This window comes from Aptenodytes patagonicus, chromosome 2 (genome assembly GCF_965638725.1).
Source record: "Aptenodytes patagonicus chromosome 2, bAptPat1.pri.cur, whole genome shotgun sequence".
NCBI classification, from domain to species: Eukaryota; Metazoa; Chordata; class Aves; order Sphenisciformes; family Spheniscidae; genus Aptenodytes; species Aptenodytes patagonicus.
In genome coordinates, this window is record NC_134950.1 from 116,188,472 (window position 1) to 116,208,629 (window position 20,158).

The 20,158-nt window shown below is 43.3% G+C and overlaps 1 protein-coding gene across 4 annotated transcripts in view; it reads right to left on the reverse strand.

Moving 5' to 3' along the window:
• The window catches only part of PDE1C (phosphodiesterase 1C), a 336,098-nt gene that overhangs the window by 65,813 nt on the left and 250,127 nt on the right, over window positions 1–20,158 (reverse strand). For all 4 annotated transcript variants that reach the window (XM_076330826.1, XM_076330828.1, XM_076330827.1 and 1 more), the window contains 4 exons: window positions 16,530–16,646; window positions 14,463–14,603; window positions 3,544–3,644; window positions 1,642–1,770 (listed from right to left, as the gene is read on the reverse strand). In XM_076330826.1, the coding sequence (XP_076186941.1) occupies window positions 1,642–1,770; window positions 3,544–3,644; window positions 14,463–14,603; window positions 16,530–16,646 (488 nt within the window). The remainder of the gene's footprint in view (window positions 1–1,641; window positions 1,771–3,543; window positions 3,645–14,462; window positions 14,604–16,529; window positions 16,647–20,158) is intronic.

The following is a 20,158-nucleotide window of genomic DNA, read 5'->3' on the forward strand; positions in this document are numbered from 1 at the left end:
TATTCTCAAGATCTTGCTGAAGTCATCCAGTGCTTCCCAAATGTTTGCCTATGGGATTTCAAACTGGCAGGCAAAAGCAAAAGCACACAAAAATCACGATGTTTTGGTATTACAGCACATCCAGATAATGGCCTTTATTCTGCAGCTGCTGCTTGATTGACAGCTACAAAATAAAAAAGCCCTACTTGAGAGAGAACAAATAAGCAATCCAAACCACTCAATAATTTTGCTCAGGCAGTTAGAGTATTTCTTGAAGAGATGGGTTAATCTTTGAAACTTTGGGTCTAAGCATATTGCCTCAACAGAACACACACATTGACACTACAGAACCAATGAGAAATATCTGAAGCTAGCTTTTATTCAAGCAAAACCTGTTTAAAGCTCCAAAGCAGACCATTTTCCTAAAGACAGTATCTATGCAATGAAGCATACTCAACTAGCTGCTCCGCTGTTCCTTGTAGACAGTGGCTCTAAGGCTGCTGTTTCTAGTTAGTTAGCTCCTTGCATTTCCCCGGGCAACATAAAAGGAAGCAGTAATTTGCTGCCAATATTTGACAAGGCATTACCAGCTGTAGTTAAAAAAATAAATTAGATTTTTAACACCTCAGTGCAGATTATTTTTTTTTTTAAGTTCCTGCTTGCTGCCCACCATGAGACTATTTTCTATATTGGGGGATAGAATTTCTCAGGCCACTCCTCCACAACACTCACATTGATTGAAATCAGCCACAAAATTTCCTGAGTTTTATTCCTGGTGTTCAGCTATAGGATTGCATCACTGTCCACAAGTTGAAATAAATAGGAAATTCAGGCTAAACAGATTAGCAAGCCGAGCCTTCACTGACCAGCTTGCTAGAAGCCAGGCCCCAGAGAAGGGCTCATTTCCCCATGTTTGTATTAACATAAGATGAACTGACTGCTCAGCACTGTATCACATTTAAGCGTATGCAGGAGGCACTGTGCGTCATGTAAGATCTCACAAGTTGCTTCCCCTCCCATGAGAAAGACCATGGAGCAGGATTCTTCCTGTCTAGCACACTGGGCTATTTTTAAAGTACCACCCCTTGGAGTTCAAAAAAACCCCATAAAACCAGAAAGCCCTCATCAGTTTGAACTGCCTGCTATTGGAAAGCAAATCATGGGCTGATTTTGGCACATAAATCATATGTTGCATGAGGCTTATTTTAAATTACAGCTTCTTACATCACCTTGGCATATAGTACACTGATTTATGCTCCTTGGACCGGATTCTTTTTTGCATTAAGTCCCATTTATAATTTCCAGGCAGGGAGTGTCAAAGTAGACAAAGGTTATGTTTATGCTTTAGGATGAACAAACAACAGGCTACCTCTACACTCAATTACAAACGGATGTGTACAAAGCGTGTCTCTGTGAGTCTTAGAAATTAGATGGGAGTCAATTTGTATATTGTAATCCATTGTCACAAAGTCTAGTCTCACTACCAGAGGTGAAAACCGAAAGCAGAAATAAGCAAGACAAACACCTTCTAAAGCTCTTTTTCTTGCAGCAGTAGAATATTAATATGCAATATACAGTAATGCATATTACCATTCAAACAAGGTACTAACAGTCTATGGTGATGCTGCAATGTTCCTAGGCAGCCACCATGTTAATTTTTACCTCCAGTCGTCCTTTGAGAGATTAGATAAAATATTCATCTCTTCATCATCTTGCAAAAGCCGATATGCCGCACTAACATGGTGATTTTCAAGCACAGACCGGTCATTGTATAGAATGGCTGAGTCTGACCTAGCATTTAAAAGAAAACATAGGAAAGGTTATGTTTCTTCCCTGTCTAAAGAGTCTCACATTCAGAAGTTTTCCTTTGATCAGCTACAGAAATTAGTTCTATAGCACAGATATGAGCATTTTAAGAGCACTTTTAATACTTTGTTCATTGCTGTTATTCAGTAAAAGAAAACTAAAGATCAAAATTCACTGCAAAATCTATTTCATCAGCTGAGACTCACCTAATCTCTTTGTTACATACTTGAAAAAAATGCTGAGAGCTGAGAGAGCTACATAAATTTAGAGTTGAATCACAAGGCTCTTTTCCAGCTCTTGAGCATGTTGCTTTCATATTAAACACTGAGTGTACCCAAGTAAGCAATTGCAAGATGTGTCCCAATATTGTTTCCAGAACAGCAAACTGGCTGTAAGCAAGATATAACCGAACTGCTTTCTGTCATCTGTGTGCTAGACTATGCTGTCCAGAAGGGCAATTGCCAGTGGGATAGAGTAAGACCAAAGGTACTTCACACCTTATTTTAAGCTCCAAGGCATAGACCTGAGATTGACGAATGGCTAAACTGGTCTGAAGACAAAGTTCTTGCTGGAAGTTAATGGCAACAGAGGGCGAGTATGATTTGCTACAGTCCCCACTCAGTTCTGCTTCCCAGAGAGCAGTGTATATTTTTCTCCCCTGACACTTTACACCCTCTGATGTTCAGTGTTTCAGAAATTAAATTACAACTGTCCTTCCTTGAATTCTTCTATAAGTACTTGGGAAATACAGCAGAACCCTAATTCTTCATGCATGAAGCTGCAAGAAGTGGAGTGTGGCTTGGCCCAGAACAGAGACAGAAACTTCCTTCTATGTTCCCAAGCTTTCCTGAGCATATGTGTGATTTATCCTAGCAACCTTTATATATCTGTGATACACAGCATGATTCAGCTAACATACTCCAGACATCTAATTTAGGGTAAGATGCAATGCATCTTAGAAATGCCCAAGTGTGCGGTGTCAGTTGAGGACATCTAGACATTTTGTCATTGCTATCAGTACACTCCCATTGCCAAAATAATACACAGACGCTAGATGCCCAATTGTCACTGCAACTAGAGACTTCACAATCTTTGCACACTTCTGAATTTTGCTGCCATCTTCATCTTCTCCTTCTCTCTTCCACCAACCCAAAAGCCTTATAGAAGATTCTGAGTTCAAAAAATACGCCAGTCCAGTCTAGTTTGTGATCAGCTAATTACTGTCTAGCAATTTACAAAGCTTTAAAAAATTATATCCCTGAACAGGTAATGGTAAACATACCCCCTTGCTGCAGGTGTGGTTTTCCCCTGAAGTAAAAATAGTATGTGTAGTATTGGTGTTCACTGATGAATACAGATATTGTTGAATTCTTAATTTACGCAGTTAATGTTTGATTCTTCAAATTCAACAAGGAGAAAAAACTGTTGAATTATAGTATCTCCTCCAAAACTATACCTTCATCAAAATACATCACTCTGTACAGCAATTTGTCTTTGGCAACTTTACACAGAAATATTTTGGGACCTTCCTTTTTCCTGAGTATTAATATGAAACAATGCTCAGGAAGCTAGAATACATGCATTCTATTGTAACTGGTTGAACAAGAGAAAATTAAATGCAACCTAAGGAAGTGAACTTTCCTCCTGTAACACTTGAAAGCAAAAGCTCCTGCACTTTTCTAGGTGGCTGTGCTATTATTCTCCAAAGGTTTTCCCCTCCATTTCCCAACCCTTCATCATGATTTATAGTGGCCTCACCGTGTCTGGATGTGAAAGTTGTTGGTGGTTCCAGTGTGTTCATAGTCATGGATGGCAGCTGCGAAGATCATAGCAAAGATCTCCAGTTCTGTCAGCCAGTGCTGAAAAGAGATTACAGAGCAATCAGATAAGCTGTCATTTTCCCAGGCATTAAGGCTTTTGTCTTTTAAGGCAAGTTATCCCCTGCTGACAGTCAACACTGCACATCATTGCCTTTCCCCTGCAGCCTGCCAACTGTTTTAAAGCAAACTTCTCTGGTCGATGCACAAAAGCCAAACCAGTGTTTTTCCTGAAGCTTCATCTAAGTAAATTGAACTTCAGCAAAATGGTTTCAGGAGCTAGTAAGGCTTAAGGCAGAGCAAGGGCAACATGTGCCCTTCTTAAAAAGCAATGTGTGAGGAAGAGAGAGAGGGAAACCTCAAGAAAATCAACGTTCTTCAAGTGGAACTTGATGATACGTGTGCAGGTATGCACATACAACCAGGGTATGTCTTTTCAGCTCAGTTGACCTGGGTAGCAGAACCTCAAATACAGAAGAATGTCACTCATGTCCAGTAACTAAAAGTCTTCGTCAATCACTGAATCATGAGGAGAACAGGGAACACAACCTCACAAGATGTTCTTGTTATTTATTTATCATTTATAGAAACATTTGAGAAAGCCCTGAGGTTTTTTTTTCCTAATTGCCTAGTCGAAGCCTTATTTTTCAATGCTTAAGTCACTTTTGACTTAGATTTCTAAATTACTCAGGTGCTTTTAATAATTTTCCTCTGAGTCAATCAATCATTTTATGTCTGGTTTTCCACTGGTAGCACACAAGGAGTGCTGTTAACATCAAGTGCATCAGAGACAAAGGCTCTAGATACTGTAGATGCTGTAAATATTTGTATGAAATGTTTAAATGTATTACATTTAGAGAAAACCTTTATCACAGTGGTTGCCAAATATTTTTGTAACAGCTCACTGTCAACCTGCAAACATTGTGACAGACGTTCATGTACAAACTGCCTTTTAATTCAAAGCTCAGTAAAGGCAGTATGGTTTCATAAATCTATTCTAGACATCTACTATAGCTCAGGGGTCACCACTGGTCTGTTAACGATGTGCAGGGGAAGCACCGATAACTGTGGGGCTCTGCACACACAGACCTATCCAGCTCTTCTGCCTTTCACAGCCATCTATGCATAACCAATGAAGAATGAAGCAAGTCTCAGTATCAGAGATCTCCTTACATTAAAGATGCAGTTTGAAAATATTGGCCAGAGATATTTCGCACAATGCCACTGACCATAATTAAGGTAGATATTGATCTTTTTTTTTTTTTTTTTGATGAAGAGAGAGGAGGGTGACGAGATCAAGAAATGAGCAGACACAGAAACTAAACTATTTTCTCATTTCTACACAATCGGTCCAGGACAGGAATGGACAGCACTGGTGGTGGAGAAATCTGTGATGTTTCTGTTTCCAGGTGTGACTTGTGAATAAGGAATGCTTTACAGCTGATGAAGAACATGATTTCAACTTTCAAGCAACAACTTCTGGCAACTACAATGGGGGAAAAAAGGAACTAGGGTTTCAAGGCTACACATCTAGATCCAGACTTCAATTCCTCAACCACGTTCTGCCATTTCCCAAAAGGAGAGAGTGCAAATGATAGAAAAAAATCAGGCACAAGCGCTCAGGAACAGGCAGAGCAAACCTACATTACGCACACAGAACTACTACAGGACACGCCCAGCTAGTCTAATGCATCCACTTCAGACTTTCTGGGCATCATCTGACAAGTCCCACTCCAACAGGATCTTATGACCCAAGTCTTAAAACATCAATAAGGCAACGAGCTCTGTGCTTGAGGTCTCCTACCTCATCTCTTAAGACACATACAGGAAAAGTGCTAACTTGCATGCCCTGTCAAAGTATCACTTGTTGAACAAGTTCGGGTAATGTAGGTTTTCAAATAGGGTGTAATACACCTGAGGAGAGGTACTAAAAATCATAAGAGCATTTGAGGAAGACCACTTAGAATACAGACTGGGATTACAGTTGTGAACTGTGGGTAATAAATAAATCAGTGTAAGTAGCACAAAGTCAAAATAGGCTTGTGAGCAACAGGAGGGAAATAGCAGGTAAGTAATTGGAACCTTTTAGTCCCTTTTTTCTGCTGCAACCTTGCAAGGAAAAGCAAACAAGATGGCAAAGAGCCTGCAGAGAATGGATGCAATCTCCATGTAAGTGGTGATATTACCTTTCACTAGTCTGTGATGGACTTCATCTTGGGAACAGAGAGCTAGTTTTAAAGAACAAAGCCATCAAGAACTATTGAGAAACCAGCAGGACACTGTTGCAGGTGAAAAGAGTGAGGAAATGTGAATGTTTTTCATTTTAAAGACCTGACAAAAACAATCCAGAAGAAAACATTCAAACTTTCTGCGATGATAGGGGGTGGGGGATGGTGGGGGAAGAAGGCATGAAAGAACAAGTATTGGCTTCCAGAGTGGAAACAAAAAGAGGGTAATGAGGCATGATTGTCTTTCACAAACATACAATAAATATGAAGAATTAGCTACTAAGGCAAGTCGTTGGCATGTAAACAAAAGGATCGATGCATACAGAAAAGAAAAAGGAAGAGGAAAGAGCAGTATTTCCAAATCTAACAAAACGAATGGATGCATTTCCAAGAAAATGCTACAAAGCAAAGACAGCAATAATTAGCTTGTTTCCTTCCCCAGAGTTTATGGTCCTTTATTCCAAAGTAATTATCATTTTCAGAGCTCATGATGAACTGCCTATTACTCACAATAGTCTAGAGGAGAGGAGGATCTCACTTCCCTTTGGTACAAACAGATGTGACAGAAGTCCTGCACTTCTGCAGTTCTACAGGTCTGCTGCAGAAAATATTCTCCTGTACTTCTTGACATTATCAGAGAAAGAACTCTTAAGCTTTACCATTTGCACCTCATTATCTGGATTCACAAAGAAATCATATGGTGATTCCTAATAATTATAAAGATTAATCAGAAAACAATACCGAAGAAAGTAATAATCACAGCTGAACAACAGAGTTAAATAAAGGAATGAATGAAATGAGCAAAAAGTGTGTCAGCTTTTGGAAGTTGTTCCTACACATCATGCTTCTATACCAATTAAACATCAGAGTAATTCCAAATTCTCTTTCAACTTTATGTGTATGACAGAACCCAAAATATTCTAATTCATACGGTAAAGCATAACGAATTCATTCCAAGGCATCATCCTGAGGAAGAAAATACCAGGAAAACTAAAGAGATTTCAGGCACTGAATATGATTAGAGGGAAAGAATATTTTTTAATTGAAAAGAAAATAGAAGAAAAAAGAAGCCTGGAACAAAACTGTTGAGAGAGCTTGTAAATAACAGGGAGCATGACAAAGGCAAATGAACCATGTAAAGATAAACCAGACAATTGTTTCTTCCCTTTGAGACTTGAACAAATTACCACTGTACAGACTATTTGAATCTGAAAAAAAGTATTTTTTCCATATTGCAAATAACTACTTAACAAGATAAATGAGGTGGTTTTTTCTATTTTATTGTATGATTTTTTCACAAGTCTTTGCCTTCATCCCAGTGAAGAATTAAACCAATGGCCCCAACAAGCCTTCTAAAATCAAAGGCTTACCTTCTAGCATGTCCAAGTTCCTTGCATAAATATTGTGAAAGTGATTAACTGAAAAACTACATACGCTAGATTAAGGATAAGATATTGATGTGAGCAAATTCTGGAAACAGGAAAATGTCCCCTACCTTTCTTTACCACGTGTAAATACACTATGCATATTAGAAGCTAGCCCTGCTGTGAGCAGGAAGTTAGGATCGATGACCTCTAGAGCTCATTTTCAAACTACATTAATCTATGCACATTGAGATGCGTTGTATACTGCAGGGGAGGCGGGGTGGAAACTAAGAAAAAGGAAAAAAAAAAAAAAGAAAAAACAAAGTTAAAAAAAGCATTCTAACAAGGGAAGCAAAGCTGAAATGTCACTGTTGGCACGCAGTGTTGTGAGTCCCTTGTTTCTGGTAGCAGAAGAGTGGTTTCTTATTGTGCTACATTAGATCCTAAACAAAATGCCACATATCATTAGGCTGTGGGAACAATTAGTGCTTGGGATTATTCCTGGGAAACAGCAGACACTTCACTACGTCCTCTGGAGTACCATTCCATCATAACGGTCTGCATGGGATACTTTGTGCGTAGCTTATTACAGTAGGAATACAAAAGCAAAGGGCTCAGCTCAGGCAAATAAGTCACTGACTTCAGTGCCAGCATGTCCATACGCTCACAAGCACACAAATCCTAGTTTCTCTTTTATAGATGTAAGTCTGGAATATGCCCATTCTCTGGCCTCTGCACACATTTCAGAACATCGTTTCCTCTGAAACAGAGAGGAAAAATACTTCAGAGACATTAAAAAAGAAAGTATTTTAATACTGAAGAGTTCTTATTTGTCACTTCAAACATCGGGCAGCACAATAGCAGGTGACTGTGGAAGGTGTGTGGACATAGATAATTTACTGGACGTAGGTAACGCCTGAGAGAAAACCTCAAAAGACGTACGCTAGAGGATGATGGGCTTGTGCATTTGTTGCCAGGTTGAGATAAGGCTGAAACACATTACAGAGAGAATTGAAGATAGATGTTTTTCCATTTCTTGGTTTTGCTTCTCAGTCAGACTGGAGCCTGGGACAGACGTAGCTGTTACTTTTTGCTCTGACCAGCTTTAGCACTTCGTTTCTGCAGTTGTCTTCGAAGTCTACACAACACACTACGGTGCTGCAGTCTGCACGCTGCATAGCAGCCCTGGCTAAATAGGCCCCAGAAACTGTTTGCAAGAGGTGTTTCCACTGCGGTATCACTGGACTATATTTAACGATGCTAACAATGCACAAAAGCTTGTTAATGTTTTACATGACACACTTTCAGAGTGATCTGTCTTCCAGCTGGGCTGAAGGCCTTTGTATCAGAGAAGCATAGTATATAAAAGCAGAGGAAAAGCAAGTCAACTGAAATAGGCTCCTCTTCTTTATCTTTAAGAAAACATATTTTACAATCTCAAAGAACAAATGAGGTAAGAGAAGAGGCTGCGCTACTTTCAAATGTCTACACGTTGCTGTGAAACTGTGCAGAAGTACAGCACTGAATACCTAGGCTTCATAAATATTATTATTTTTGACGTATGGTGGAGAGGCAGGCAAATTCAGCTCTCACTTCCAGTGTTACCAGTGGGATTAGAAAGTCAGAGATCCCCCTGGTATTTCTGCAATATCTTCTTCTCCTTTATTCCCGATGATTCAAACCCAGTTTTGTCTTCAGGAAGAAGTTCGTGAAGAACCAAAGTTAACTCACTCAAATAGTAATTGTCCTGAGTGATTTATTAAAAACTTGACTCAAGAAAAATTATCCAAAAAGGAAGGAGGACTATACCTCTATAATCTATCAGCTATATCAAGATGATATAGGCAGACACGGCCTTGAGCTAAGCTCCTCCAGAGAGTCACAGTTGCACCGGGCTAAGTATTCACAAGCATGCTCGTATCAGAACATTTTCCAATAAAGATAACTTGCCTATCAACTCAGGCCAAAGAAACGTCCTAGAGACAATCTGCCCTATGACCATTAAGAGCTAAACCTGTATCTCCTGCTTTATTCCTGGTCACGCGGCATCATGGCAACAAGTATGGTATGAATATAGAAAAGGTGTCCTGAGATCTCCATCACCCAGAATGGTTTTCATTACATGAAAATGACAGTGCTCGTCAGCACCTCCCCCACACCTGCACCGTCTCTCTCTGTCACCTCAAAGCCAGTAAAAATCTAACCCAAAGAACAGGCAAACAGTCCTCTGAGGATGTGGTCTGCACAGTGGCCTTGACAAAAAAGCACGAGCCAAAGGGAGAACGGAAGCTATTAAACAGCGGAGAGATGACACCTTCCCCCACGACAGCAGTGGATAGTTTAAAAGTCGGTACTATAGCCTTCCGTATCTATACAAGCCATGAAAGCAGAGGACTGGAACGACACGGGAAAAAGGGGCACACCGGGATCTGCTGTCACCACGGCAGCACAGGCACAGCAAGCCGTCACCAGAAGCACCTTCACAGCCAGCTTTGTCTTCCTTCTTTCAACGACAGTCAGCAACATTTCTGTTTGCAGACTGTTTCTCATTGAGTCACTGTGGAGGAAAGAAAAACACCTCCCTTTACTCCTTAACTGATGGTATGCTCTCAACAGCTTTTACGCTGCTTGAACTACGCGGGAATCAACTGATGGGGGAGAAGTACCTACACACCCTTCACCCTAAGCACTCCCCCAAAGAGCCCGTAGCCAAGATCCCATCGGTCCTGCGTGCTTGTCTAGAGTCACGACTGATCCGCAGCTATCCTTTGTGCAACGCCAGGGCGGGTCTGCCTTCACCTTCAACCACCCGTTCGGTAGCTGAGGCAAGAACTAGCCGGGGACAGCAATCCCCCATGGGCCTTCCCGTCCTCTGACTGAAAACCCCACCTCCAGGCCCCAAGGACCTCTGTGGCCCTACAATGGACTCCTCCCGTTGCCCCTGCGCAGCAGCCCGGGGGACGCCAGCCCCTCTCCTCCCCTCTGCCCCTCTCCGCTACTGTTGGGTGCGGGGACAATGCCACTTGCAGGGAGCCGAGCGGCTGGAGGGTCATGGAGACTCCCCGACCCCCCTGGGACGCTGTGGCCACTGTCCTGCTGAGGGGACCCCAGGCCTGGCACGAGGAGGGGGCTGGAGCCCAGGGCACACAAGGGCAGCTGAGGGCAGTCCCAGTGCCCGAGGGGCAGTCTTTCTCTCTGGCAAGCAAAATGGCCCCCCGGAATGGGGCCTTCATGGCCTCATGGGCCGCCGTCCGAGCCACAGCGACTTCCGTTGGTGACGTCACCAGCCTTCCGTTACAGAAGCAGGCACCCCTGTGGCTGGCCCACGGCTCGCCGAGCAGCTAGAGATTCTGGCACCAAGCGTGCTTGGTAGAGGAGGACCCGGCGAAGCGAGGCGAGTGCCCACGGGCAGTGGGACGAGCGAGAAGAGGTTCTTGGAACCACTGAGGATGCCTCCACATCCCAAACCACGGAAGCGGGCTGACGGGAGGAGCAACGTCCATGGCATGTGAGTCGAGCCCATGGAGGTCGACCTGCCTCAGGTCGACTCATCAGAATGGCGATGAGTCCGTGGAGGTGGATCCACCTGCAGGGGAGGACAAGCCCATGGAGGTGGATCCACCTCCCGCAGGGCTGACGGGGCACTGCACCACCATGGCCAGGGTGCCTCCAACACCATGGTGCCCAAAGCACCACAGAACCGCCAGGGGTTCTCGGGGACCCTCCAAGCAGCCAGCTCCCAACAAGCAGCACCACCCCCATAGCCGACCCTAGCCATAAGTGGACCATCCACACCGACATCTGGCAGGCTCATCAGGGAGATCACCGGCTGTCAAGGCACAGATGAGCCCTGCTTTCCCACCCCCCACCCCCGCCCCTCATGAAGGGGGGCATCTCCTCTGCTCTCAGCCCTGGGGAAGAGGCGAGGAGAGGGGCGGCCGTCTTCTGGCCGGCAGCACCACAGCACCAGGAGGAGTCCCTTGGGCCTGCTCGAGACTGCTGGACACCATCAGAGACTGCCGAAGACCATCCGAGACCGCCGGAAACCGCTGGAGACCAACAGAGACCGCCAGACACCGCTGGAGACCGACAGAGCCTCTTGGACTCCCCTGGAGGGCCACCAAGGTTATTGGGGCCTGGAGGTGGCATTTTTTCAGTCTGAGGATGACAAAGCCAGTGGGGGGTGGCTGTCCTCAGCTAGCTCTACAAGCCACGGGCTCATCTCTCCTACCTGCTTCCTGAGTCTTACTGACCCAAGAAGAAGTATGAGAGCATGCAAATGCGAGTGTTCTTTGCCAGTGTGCACGGAAGCGGCATGTGCATGGAAGAAGTTCATGAGACGTGTGAGAAAAAAGCTTCATCTTAATGGTAGGAATGAAACATGGAAGTCGAGCTTTGCTGTGAAAACTGCTTCTACAGAAAAAAATACCTCTGTGAGCTCCTGAGCTCCTCTGGCTTTAAGGTCTTTAACCCCACAGCCAGTAGGCAGCGGGCCATGGTGTCAACTATCTGTTTACACCTTGGTTTCTAATCAACAGCACTAGTTGGTTTGCTCCCACGTGGGGCCATGGAGCGGACTGGCAGGCATCCAGCACAGGTTGCTGCAAAACAGGGAACACCCTAAACTGACAGTCTTGGTGCACCGCAAGGGCTTCGTATCAAGTTTGCTCTGTACATAAGTAAAAACATTGGGGCTTTTTGGTTTGGTTTGACTTGGCTTGGCTTGGCTTGGCTTGGCTTGGCTTGGCTTGGTTTGGTTTGGCTTGGCTTGGCTTGGCTTGGTTTGGTTTGGTTTAGGGGGGTTCATTCTGGGTTCTTCCTTTCTTTTTATCTGCTACATCATCTCTCTCCCTCTTAGAGAAAAAAAATCCAAACTATTGCATCGCTTACTCATGTATTTTCATGTCCGTCCAGTTCTCTCCTTTCTAACACTTGCCTAGCTTTATTGTGCTCAGAGACAGCATATGAAACCCCATTCAGCACCGTGGCAACATGGGCTAGAATGAAATAGCACTCATTCATTCACAGATGAGTTGCAGCTAAATTGCCAACAGACCGAGAAGCAGCAAGGTGGAAAAAGGCCGTTCGGAACACACACACAGGCAGGAGGGCTGCTGCACTTGGGCAGCTGTTTCCATCCAGTCACTCTCCGGAGCAGAGTAGCCCCAAGTGGAAGCTGCCCTTCTTCAACGGTTTGAGGAGAAAAAGGGGATCCATTTGCTCACCATTATAATGCAATTCGCGTTACCCAACACACTTACTGACTAGAGCCTTCCGTGCATTTTCATTAACTAATGGCCCTAAAAGCAGCAGTGACCAATTTAGGATCTCACAGGAGGTTTTGAGTAGGCATCTGTATGCAAAATCTGTATTGCAAATCTGACCTAACTCCTATTTGCTTCAGACACAATCAGGAGCCACTGACACAACTTCAATCACAATCGGGCAGTCTGGATCAGGGCTTGAGACAGACGGGGCCCGACTCCTTCCAGATGTGTCTTTAGTAAACATTGCAATTCACAGCTGCACGCTACATTCAACACAGGAGACACGGGGCGTGTTTACAGGAGGCACTGGAGCATGCTACTCCTCAGGGAAGAGCCTCCAGGTCTGGCCTCACCATTGAAAGCAACATTGCTGTGGCAATTAAGGGACTGCAGAAAGGCAGACCATGTCCACAAAAGGTTGTTCCCGAGCATAAGCAGCTCTACAGCTGTTGAAACTGGCCTAAAAGACATAGCAGGAGCTGCGCTACACCTTGTTAGCTTGCACCTCTCTGTCCTGTGCTCCATCACACACCACACGCTGGCGGCAGCATTTCTTCAGGTTTCTCACCGAGCTGCGCAGAACAAGGCGTCATCAACACACAGTGGGAGACACAAGTATTGCCACGAGTGATGCTGACTGCCAACTTTTATGGTGATTTCGTACAGCCCATCTAAGGTACTCATGGCATCGGAAACAGTGCTGGGATTTGGCTGGGCCGAGTCACATGCAACCGTGGGCTTCCCCCATCCTTTTCTTCAACAGTTCCCAGTTACGGAGCTTGCAATGATCGGGGAGTGCTCAAGAAGGCAGGAGCTGCAGGAAGAGCCTCAACCTCTGCTGATCTGGGTTCACGCCTGTCCTCTGCACCGCAAAGACTCCCTCCACCTGGAACTGCTTACCTTGCCTGCTTCTGCACAGTTGTCAGCAAAGGGACCTCAGTGAAATGAAGCACAATATAGTAGAACTGCAGCTATTCAAGTACCAGCCACAAAGACAGCAACCAGTGAATGGCCACGGTGTAACAAGAGAGAACAGGGCAAAATGTTGAACAGATGAACCTCCCTTTCACGGGCACCTTTGCCTCTACGCTTCTGCCAATGCAAGGGCTGAGGGCAAATGAGACGCTGGGAAAAGGTGAAGCAAACAACAGGTGGAAAAGAGCTGCCACACGGGATCAGACTACAAGTAATTTCGTTCCCTTTTCTGTCTGTGGCAGTAACCAGGAGGAAGAGGAGGAAGAGAATGAGATACATACGCATCCCGTACACGTTGAGCCTTCCCTGCCATTTGTTCTCCCCACTGACTGGGCCAGCAACTTTCTGAGCCGCCAGCTGAACCCAAACTGCAATGGCTGATCATCGCTCTGGAATCTGTCTGCCTTCAATTTCTCTAGTCCGTCTTCAAACATATCTCTGTTGTTTGTCTTGACAACCACTGCGGGAACATATTGTGTGCTAAGTATTTTTGTTTAAGCCTTCTAGCCATTCCTGTCACTATTGTCAGACTTCAGCTCTCTGTAGGTTTCTATGTAAGCCAGTTCAGCTGGCTTTGCTGCAGAGACTGGATGGAGATCAGCATCTCCATCCAGAGCACGGCTCTTGTCATCCTCAGCTAAGTGGAATGAATTGTCCTTTGGAGGTACTGCCTTGCTCCCTTAAGTAAGAAGAAAGCTTAGACAATTTGCTTCTTCACGTTAGCTGAAATGAATTCCAACAAAAGTGAGTTGGCAGAATCACCTGGGACATCTGTGGCAGAGTGAAAAACCGAGCTTGGGTTTCTCATTCATCCTCTTTTAGATCACTGTTAAAAGATTTATCCATATCTTCACTTACCTCCTATTTCTAAATAATCCTAAATCCCTACTTTCATTAGTACAGCCATATCAAATGAAGTTTGTCTACAGTGCAAACGGGTTCTGCTGTGGATAATCATAATCTCCTTAATAAACCAAAACTGTTGTAATCTCATTATGTATTCAGGATGCCATCTCCTGTACTTACCGCTACGCCTGTCTTGAAAAGGAGGTAATGGACCGTCTGTGTCACATCTGCGGCATGCATTAGGTTGTGATAAGGATTTTTGTGTTTACTGTAGCCAACCTCCAGAGCTTCCACAAAGGACACCAGGGCAGAAATGGGGATCTGATGAAAGCAGCACAGAATTACAAACAAAATAATCACCTTTAATGGCTAGCCTTTGGAGGGGAGCATTTTGATAAGAGGTCCCAAAGAGCAGTTTGTACTTCACAAATAACACGCTAAAACATCTGAAACAGGCACTCAAGAGAGAGAGTGAATCCAGGTTACTTCCTCAGACTGGTTTTCCCATTCCTAATTACATTATGGATGAATCATTCCCGCACATAAACACACACAAGTAAGTATACTACAAAATTCCATCTGGAAGACACATGGAGTATGAAAAGTAACAGAGAGCTACTGATTGCCCCTGGAGAAATATTTCTAATTAGGCCACAAGCATGTCTCTCTTCCCCTCACAACCCACTGGAATATATTTCTGCTTTACTATTCACATTCAAGATTTTCTAATGAAACACACCATATAGCAAGTCTGAGATACTCTACTAAAAGGAGTATCATCTATCAGACCTCTGGCTTTTCACGGTGAAATCGAGCCTGCCCATCCTATGGGCTTGCCATGCTTTTCTGACTCCAAGAGTAGAACTGTGCACACTCAACAAAATGCAGTTCAGGGGATTTCTAGAGAGGAGACTACGCAGGTGGTGTCAGCTGCAACATATGCAAGTGGCAACATGGGCTCTCCAGTTTCATCTACTCAAACAACAAATACCCTAAACGCTCATATTTCCATAGTTAGAGGAGCACTGTTGTTCTCCTTTTGGGTATGTATCAGGGGAGGATGCAGTTCTGACCAGTTACCTCCTTCAAACATTCTTCATTAGGTACGGGCGGTTCCTGAACTATAGGGCCAGAGATTTGCAAACCCTTTCCAGCCAAAGTGAGTGGGAACCCCCAGGGAGTGGAAGTGTCAATGGAGGAAGGGACAGCAGAGTATTTGGGTGGGGAGAATGGTCAAGATCTGAGAGCAATCTGCCATCCAAATTTAAGTCTGTTCAAAGCTGGAGGAAAAGATATGCCGCATTTGTATCTGCAAACCTCTGTAACAATCATAGAATCATAGAATAGTTTGGGTTGGAAGGGACCTCTAAAGGTCATCTAGTCCAACCCCCCTGCAATGAGCAGGGACATCTTCAACTAAATCACATTGCTCAGAGCCCCATCCAACCTGACCTTGAATGTTTCCAGGGATGGGGCATCCACCACCTCTCTGGGAAACCTGTTCCAGTGTTTCACCACCCGCAGCGTAAAAAATTTCTTCCTTATATGTAGTCTAAATCTACCCCCCTTTAGTTTAAAACCATTACTCCTTGTCCTATTGCAACAAGCCTTACTAAAAAATTTGCCGCCATCTTTCTTATAAGCCCCCTTTAAGTACTGAAAGGTTTCCCCAGAGCCTTCTCTTCTCCAGGCTGAACAACCCCAACTCTCTCAGCCTTTCCTCATAGGAGAGGTGTTTCATCCCTCTGATCATTCTCATGGCCCTCCTCTGGACCTGCTCCAACAGGTCCATGTCTTTCTTGTGCTGAGGACTCCAGAGCTGGATGCAGTACTCCAGGTTGGGTCTCACCAGAGTGGAGTAGAGGGGCAGAATCCCCTCCCTCGACCTGCTGGCCACGCTTCTTTTGACAAATTTGAATTTGAATTCAAGCTCTCATTTTTTGCCTGCACGCATGAGAGTCCTATGAATCTCAGGAGAATGACACCATTGCTCCCACAGGATCAAATGTAATATTTCCCATGGATTTCATGGGGAAGCCTGTTTGGAACCCCACCTACTTCATGGTGTCCCATTGCAATTAAAAGTACTACTTAAATAACATTTGGTCTTGCTTACTGGGGAAAGTGCAGTGTCCATGAAGCCTTCAAATAGCACTAAAATTGCATTTTTAATGGAACAAAGCAGGATGAGAGGGAAGTTGAACAAAATCCAAGATGGAGGAAGAGACCCATCTTCTAACTACTGACCTTGAAACGGTTGATCAGATCATAGCGTGTGAGAAGTTCATAGAAAATGAATTTCAGTGCATGATCTCCACTGGCATCATTTAGTGCAAATACATCAAAGGACCACTTGTCTACATTCTGCAAGAGTGGGGAGAAAAGGCAGTTAATATGGTCATCCCTTTTACAATGATAGTTCAGTTTCTATCACTTTGCATCTACAAATGGAGAATTAGAGTGGCAATGTAAGTGTATAGCTTTTTTTTTAACTTCTTCAATTCCATTTAACCAATGCAGAGTCTAATTTACTCATCAGTATTGTATGACTCGTGTTTAAGAAGCTTCCATTACGAACACGTATGCTGTTTGTTATTCTAAACATGGCAATTCTCCACACCAGAATTTAATCAGCAAAGGCTGAATCCAAAAACATAAGAATCCTGGTTTGCTTTAGTACCTGAAACATTAGGATGGCCCTATTGTGGCTGATTTTACCCTTCTCTGTCCCCTACCCACATGCTATGTCTATGAAAAACAATATTAACTTTGAAGGAAACAGGAATAATGAAGATATGCTTTTTAACGACATTAAAGCCTCTGGATTTTGCTGTCCGTATAGAGTTCTTATGACTTTGTATTGTGAGCAAAGCACTCCAATACTTCATTCATGCTTAAAACAGAATAAGGTGATATGTTTTTTGCAGTAAAAAAAATACAGGCACCTGTGGTCATATTTTTACCATTTACTGTTCAATCAACCAAAAAAATAACAACTAACTAGAAGAACTATCTTGCTAGACCAAAGAGCAACTTAGTTCCTTCTGATTTTAATATTAATCCTGAATTGTGATTATTGCAGCTTAAACTGCTCAAAGACAGCATGACCCTAATTTTCCTTTTTTTTTTTTTTAAAGATAAGTGAGTCCACTACAGCTTTCAGAAAACTACAGAGCAGAACAAACAGTAATGTTACATTAAGTGCTAACAATGACATAAAAAAACACCTTTATAACAGAAGAGTAAATATCTAATTCCAGTTAGGAAAGTTCCAGTCAGCTGCAAATGATATATTAATGCTGCAGGGTGCTCAGTCAAGAGATTGAGAAGGGAAAGTTCACTTCCCAGCTCATAAAGCTAAAGTATAAGGTTTAAACCTTCTTGCAGAAGGTTGAGTTCAAATCTCAACTCTTAGGGAAGGCCGTGGGAGCTAACAGCACTCATTATCTAGCAAGATAAAGCTCCTTGATCTCAGAACTGGATGTTCCTGAAACCCTATGAATCTTTCCTTCCTCCTCCTAGCAACTAAGAGGAAAGGTGCAGAAGGAGTTACAGCTAGAAGAATGATACACAGATCAACCACACAGCTGCATGCATTGAGGACAAGCTCTCAATCTTTCTTGCCTGCTGAGAACTTTGATGTACTTCCCACAGGGATTTATCCAAATGACTCTCTTTAAACCACATATTAAAGATTGATATCTGTACACTGAAGTTTCCCTCCACTTTCAAGCTGTTGCAGGTTACCTCCCATTTCCTTGTGGCACTTTCACCAAGAAAGAAAGATGACTGCATTTCACACATGCATGTGCACAGCTGCTCTCAGTGCAAGAAATGTGGGTTGGCTAGACATAATGTTGAGTACTGTTAAGGACTAGAGTCCATCTAAAAATCTGCCATCTTTTTTAGCAATACTAAAAATGCTAAATTACAATTATCTACTGAGCTCTTAAAGCCCAGTCCACCTTTGTTGTTTGTTGTCACAGTCATGTTCCAGGTAAGGACCTGACTTCAAGTCAAATGCAAAGGACAGTGACCTTTAACCGCCTTGTGGTCGGTCACACATACATCAGCATAGCTACAGGACTTCTTACGTTCTGAACGAGACCAACGTATTTTGGTACCGGCCCTCTCCAGCATGGGCTGATCCTGATAACCTTGCTACTTGCATACTGTTGATTACACAGAGCTGAGTATGCCTCTTGTGGAAGTACAGTCCACAGAGAGGCTAATTAGTGAGTGACTATCAAGGACACTTAAGATTCAGCTCAGCTTTCACCTATCCCAGTAAATCACTTGCTTGCCAAGCAGTTGATTTTACAAGCTGCATGGAGCCCACACATTAAAGGCAGGGTCAAGCTTCTCCAGAGATGGTTTGTGGCCCAAGTCACAGAAAAGCAATCATAAATTGCAGCTTTTCAGCACTTTCAGTAGGCTTTGGAGAGGAAGAACAACCAAGAGAGGAAAAAGTTGCATCAAGAAAACATGTTTTGAAGCCCTTGAACAAACTTAGAGGATGGGCAAGAAAAATAATGCCCAAAGCATCCGCTCAGTCGATTTGAAGTATTTTCCTGTTTTTTGAGTGTTTTTATTTTATAATCACTTATCTCAATGAAGCAAATTAATTTAACACTTGCATGTATATAATAATTTACTTTTGAAAATTACATTTCAATTACATTGAAAATAATGTCTCAACTATGCTGAAATTTAATTCACTGTAAGGCAATCTTATCTTGTTGAAATAAAAGGGGTTTGTTCCTTTATATATTTTTCCTGTAGTTAGTGTTGTGCTCTTGCAGCAGATAAAATTTACCAAATTGTGAAATTGCAGAATAGTACATCAGAATTGTTCTTTTGCACGAAAGAATGTTTAACCACATAGATGGTAAGTTTCACAGTAGAGCTATTTAGATTTTACTGAGGGAGAAATCCTTGCTCTTGTCAAGTCAACAGAAGTTTTGCTATTGACAATAATGACAGCAGCATTTTCCCCTGAATAACTAGAGGAAAAATCCTCTTAACAGAAGCATGAAAGTGCCACAGATGGCTTAGAGGCTTGCAGCAACACCAGTTACACTTTAAAATCAGTGGATTTTATGACCTTAAAAAAAAATTTAACATAGAAGTGACCCCTATATTGGGGAGAGATCTAAAGGGAGGTAGAATTTCATGGATGTCTTGTGATGGAGGAGAAAAAATGTTTCTCTTCCCTAAGGAGAGCAGGAGAAGCGAGGGATGGGAGACTTTCTGTGCTACACATGTGTCCAGGTCACCGGCCCTGTAGCCTCAGCTACAGGGTGTGTAAGTGTCATAAGCTGCTCTAATGCTACATATACCCACTGTGGTGTAACTGCAAATAGAACCAAGGTGTCTTACTTCTCAGTCCTGTGTCCTTATTACTTGGCCATTGCTCCACTGCCTGGGGAACCTAGAGATGAAGTGAAACACCAGTTCTTCCTAAATGCTCAGTTTCCTGCCCTGCTGTCTGTTCTTAACCTCAGAGACTTGATTTGTTTTATAAGCCAACAGGCAGATTCAGGGATAGATGTTATTCTGTTCAACGTTACTGGAAGGCCTGACATTTTTGTAGCCACAGACAAGCAGAAGTCTATACTGCAGACATTCTAAGTGACTACAGGTTCTGTGTTCATTACCTGTATATTAGCTAGCCCAGAAAATATTGCCATGACAGCACGGGCATCAGAAAAGGCTGAAAAATTAACTTCCATGATACCGAGTATAAAAGAACACTGATATGGTTCTCTCTATTGGAGTAATGTAGCCACGGTTGATGTGCTCTGTAGATAAGCTAGACCTTCAGTAGAAGTACCCTGTGAATAGATGAGCTAAACATTCAGTAGGCAAAAGACGAC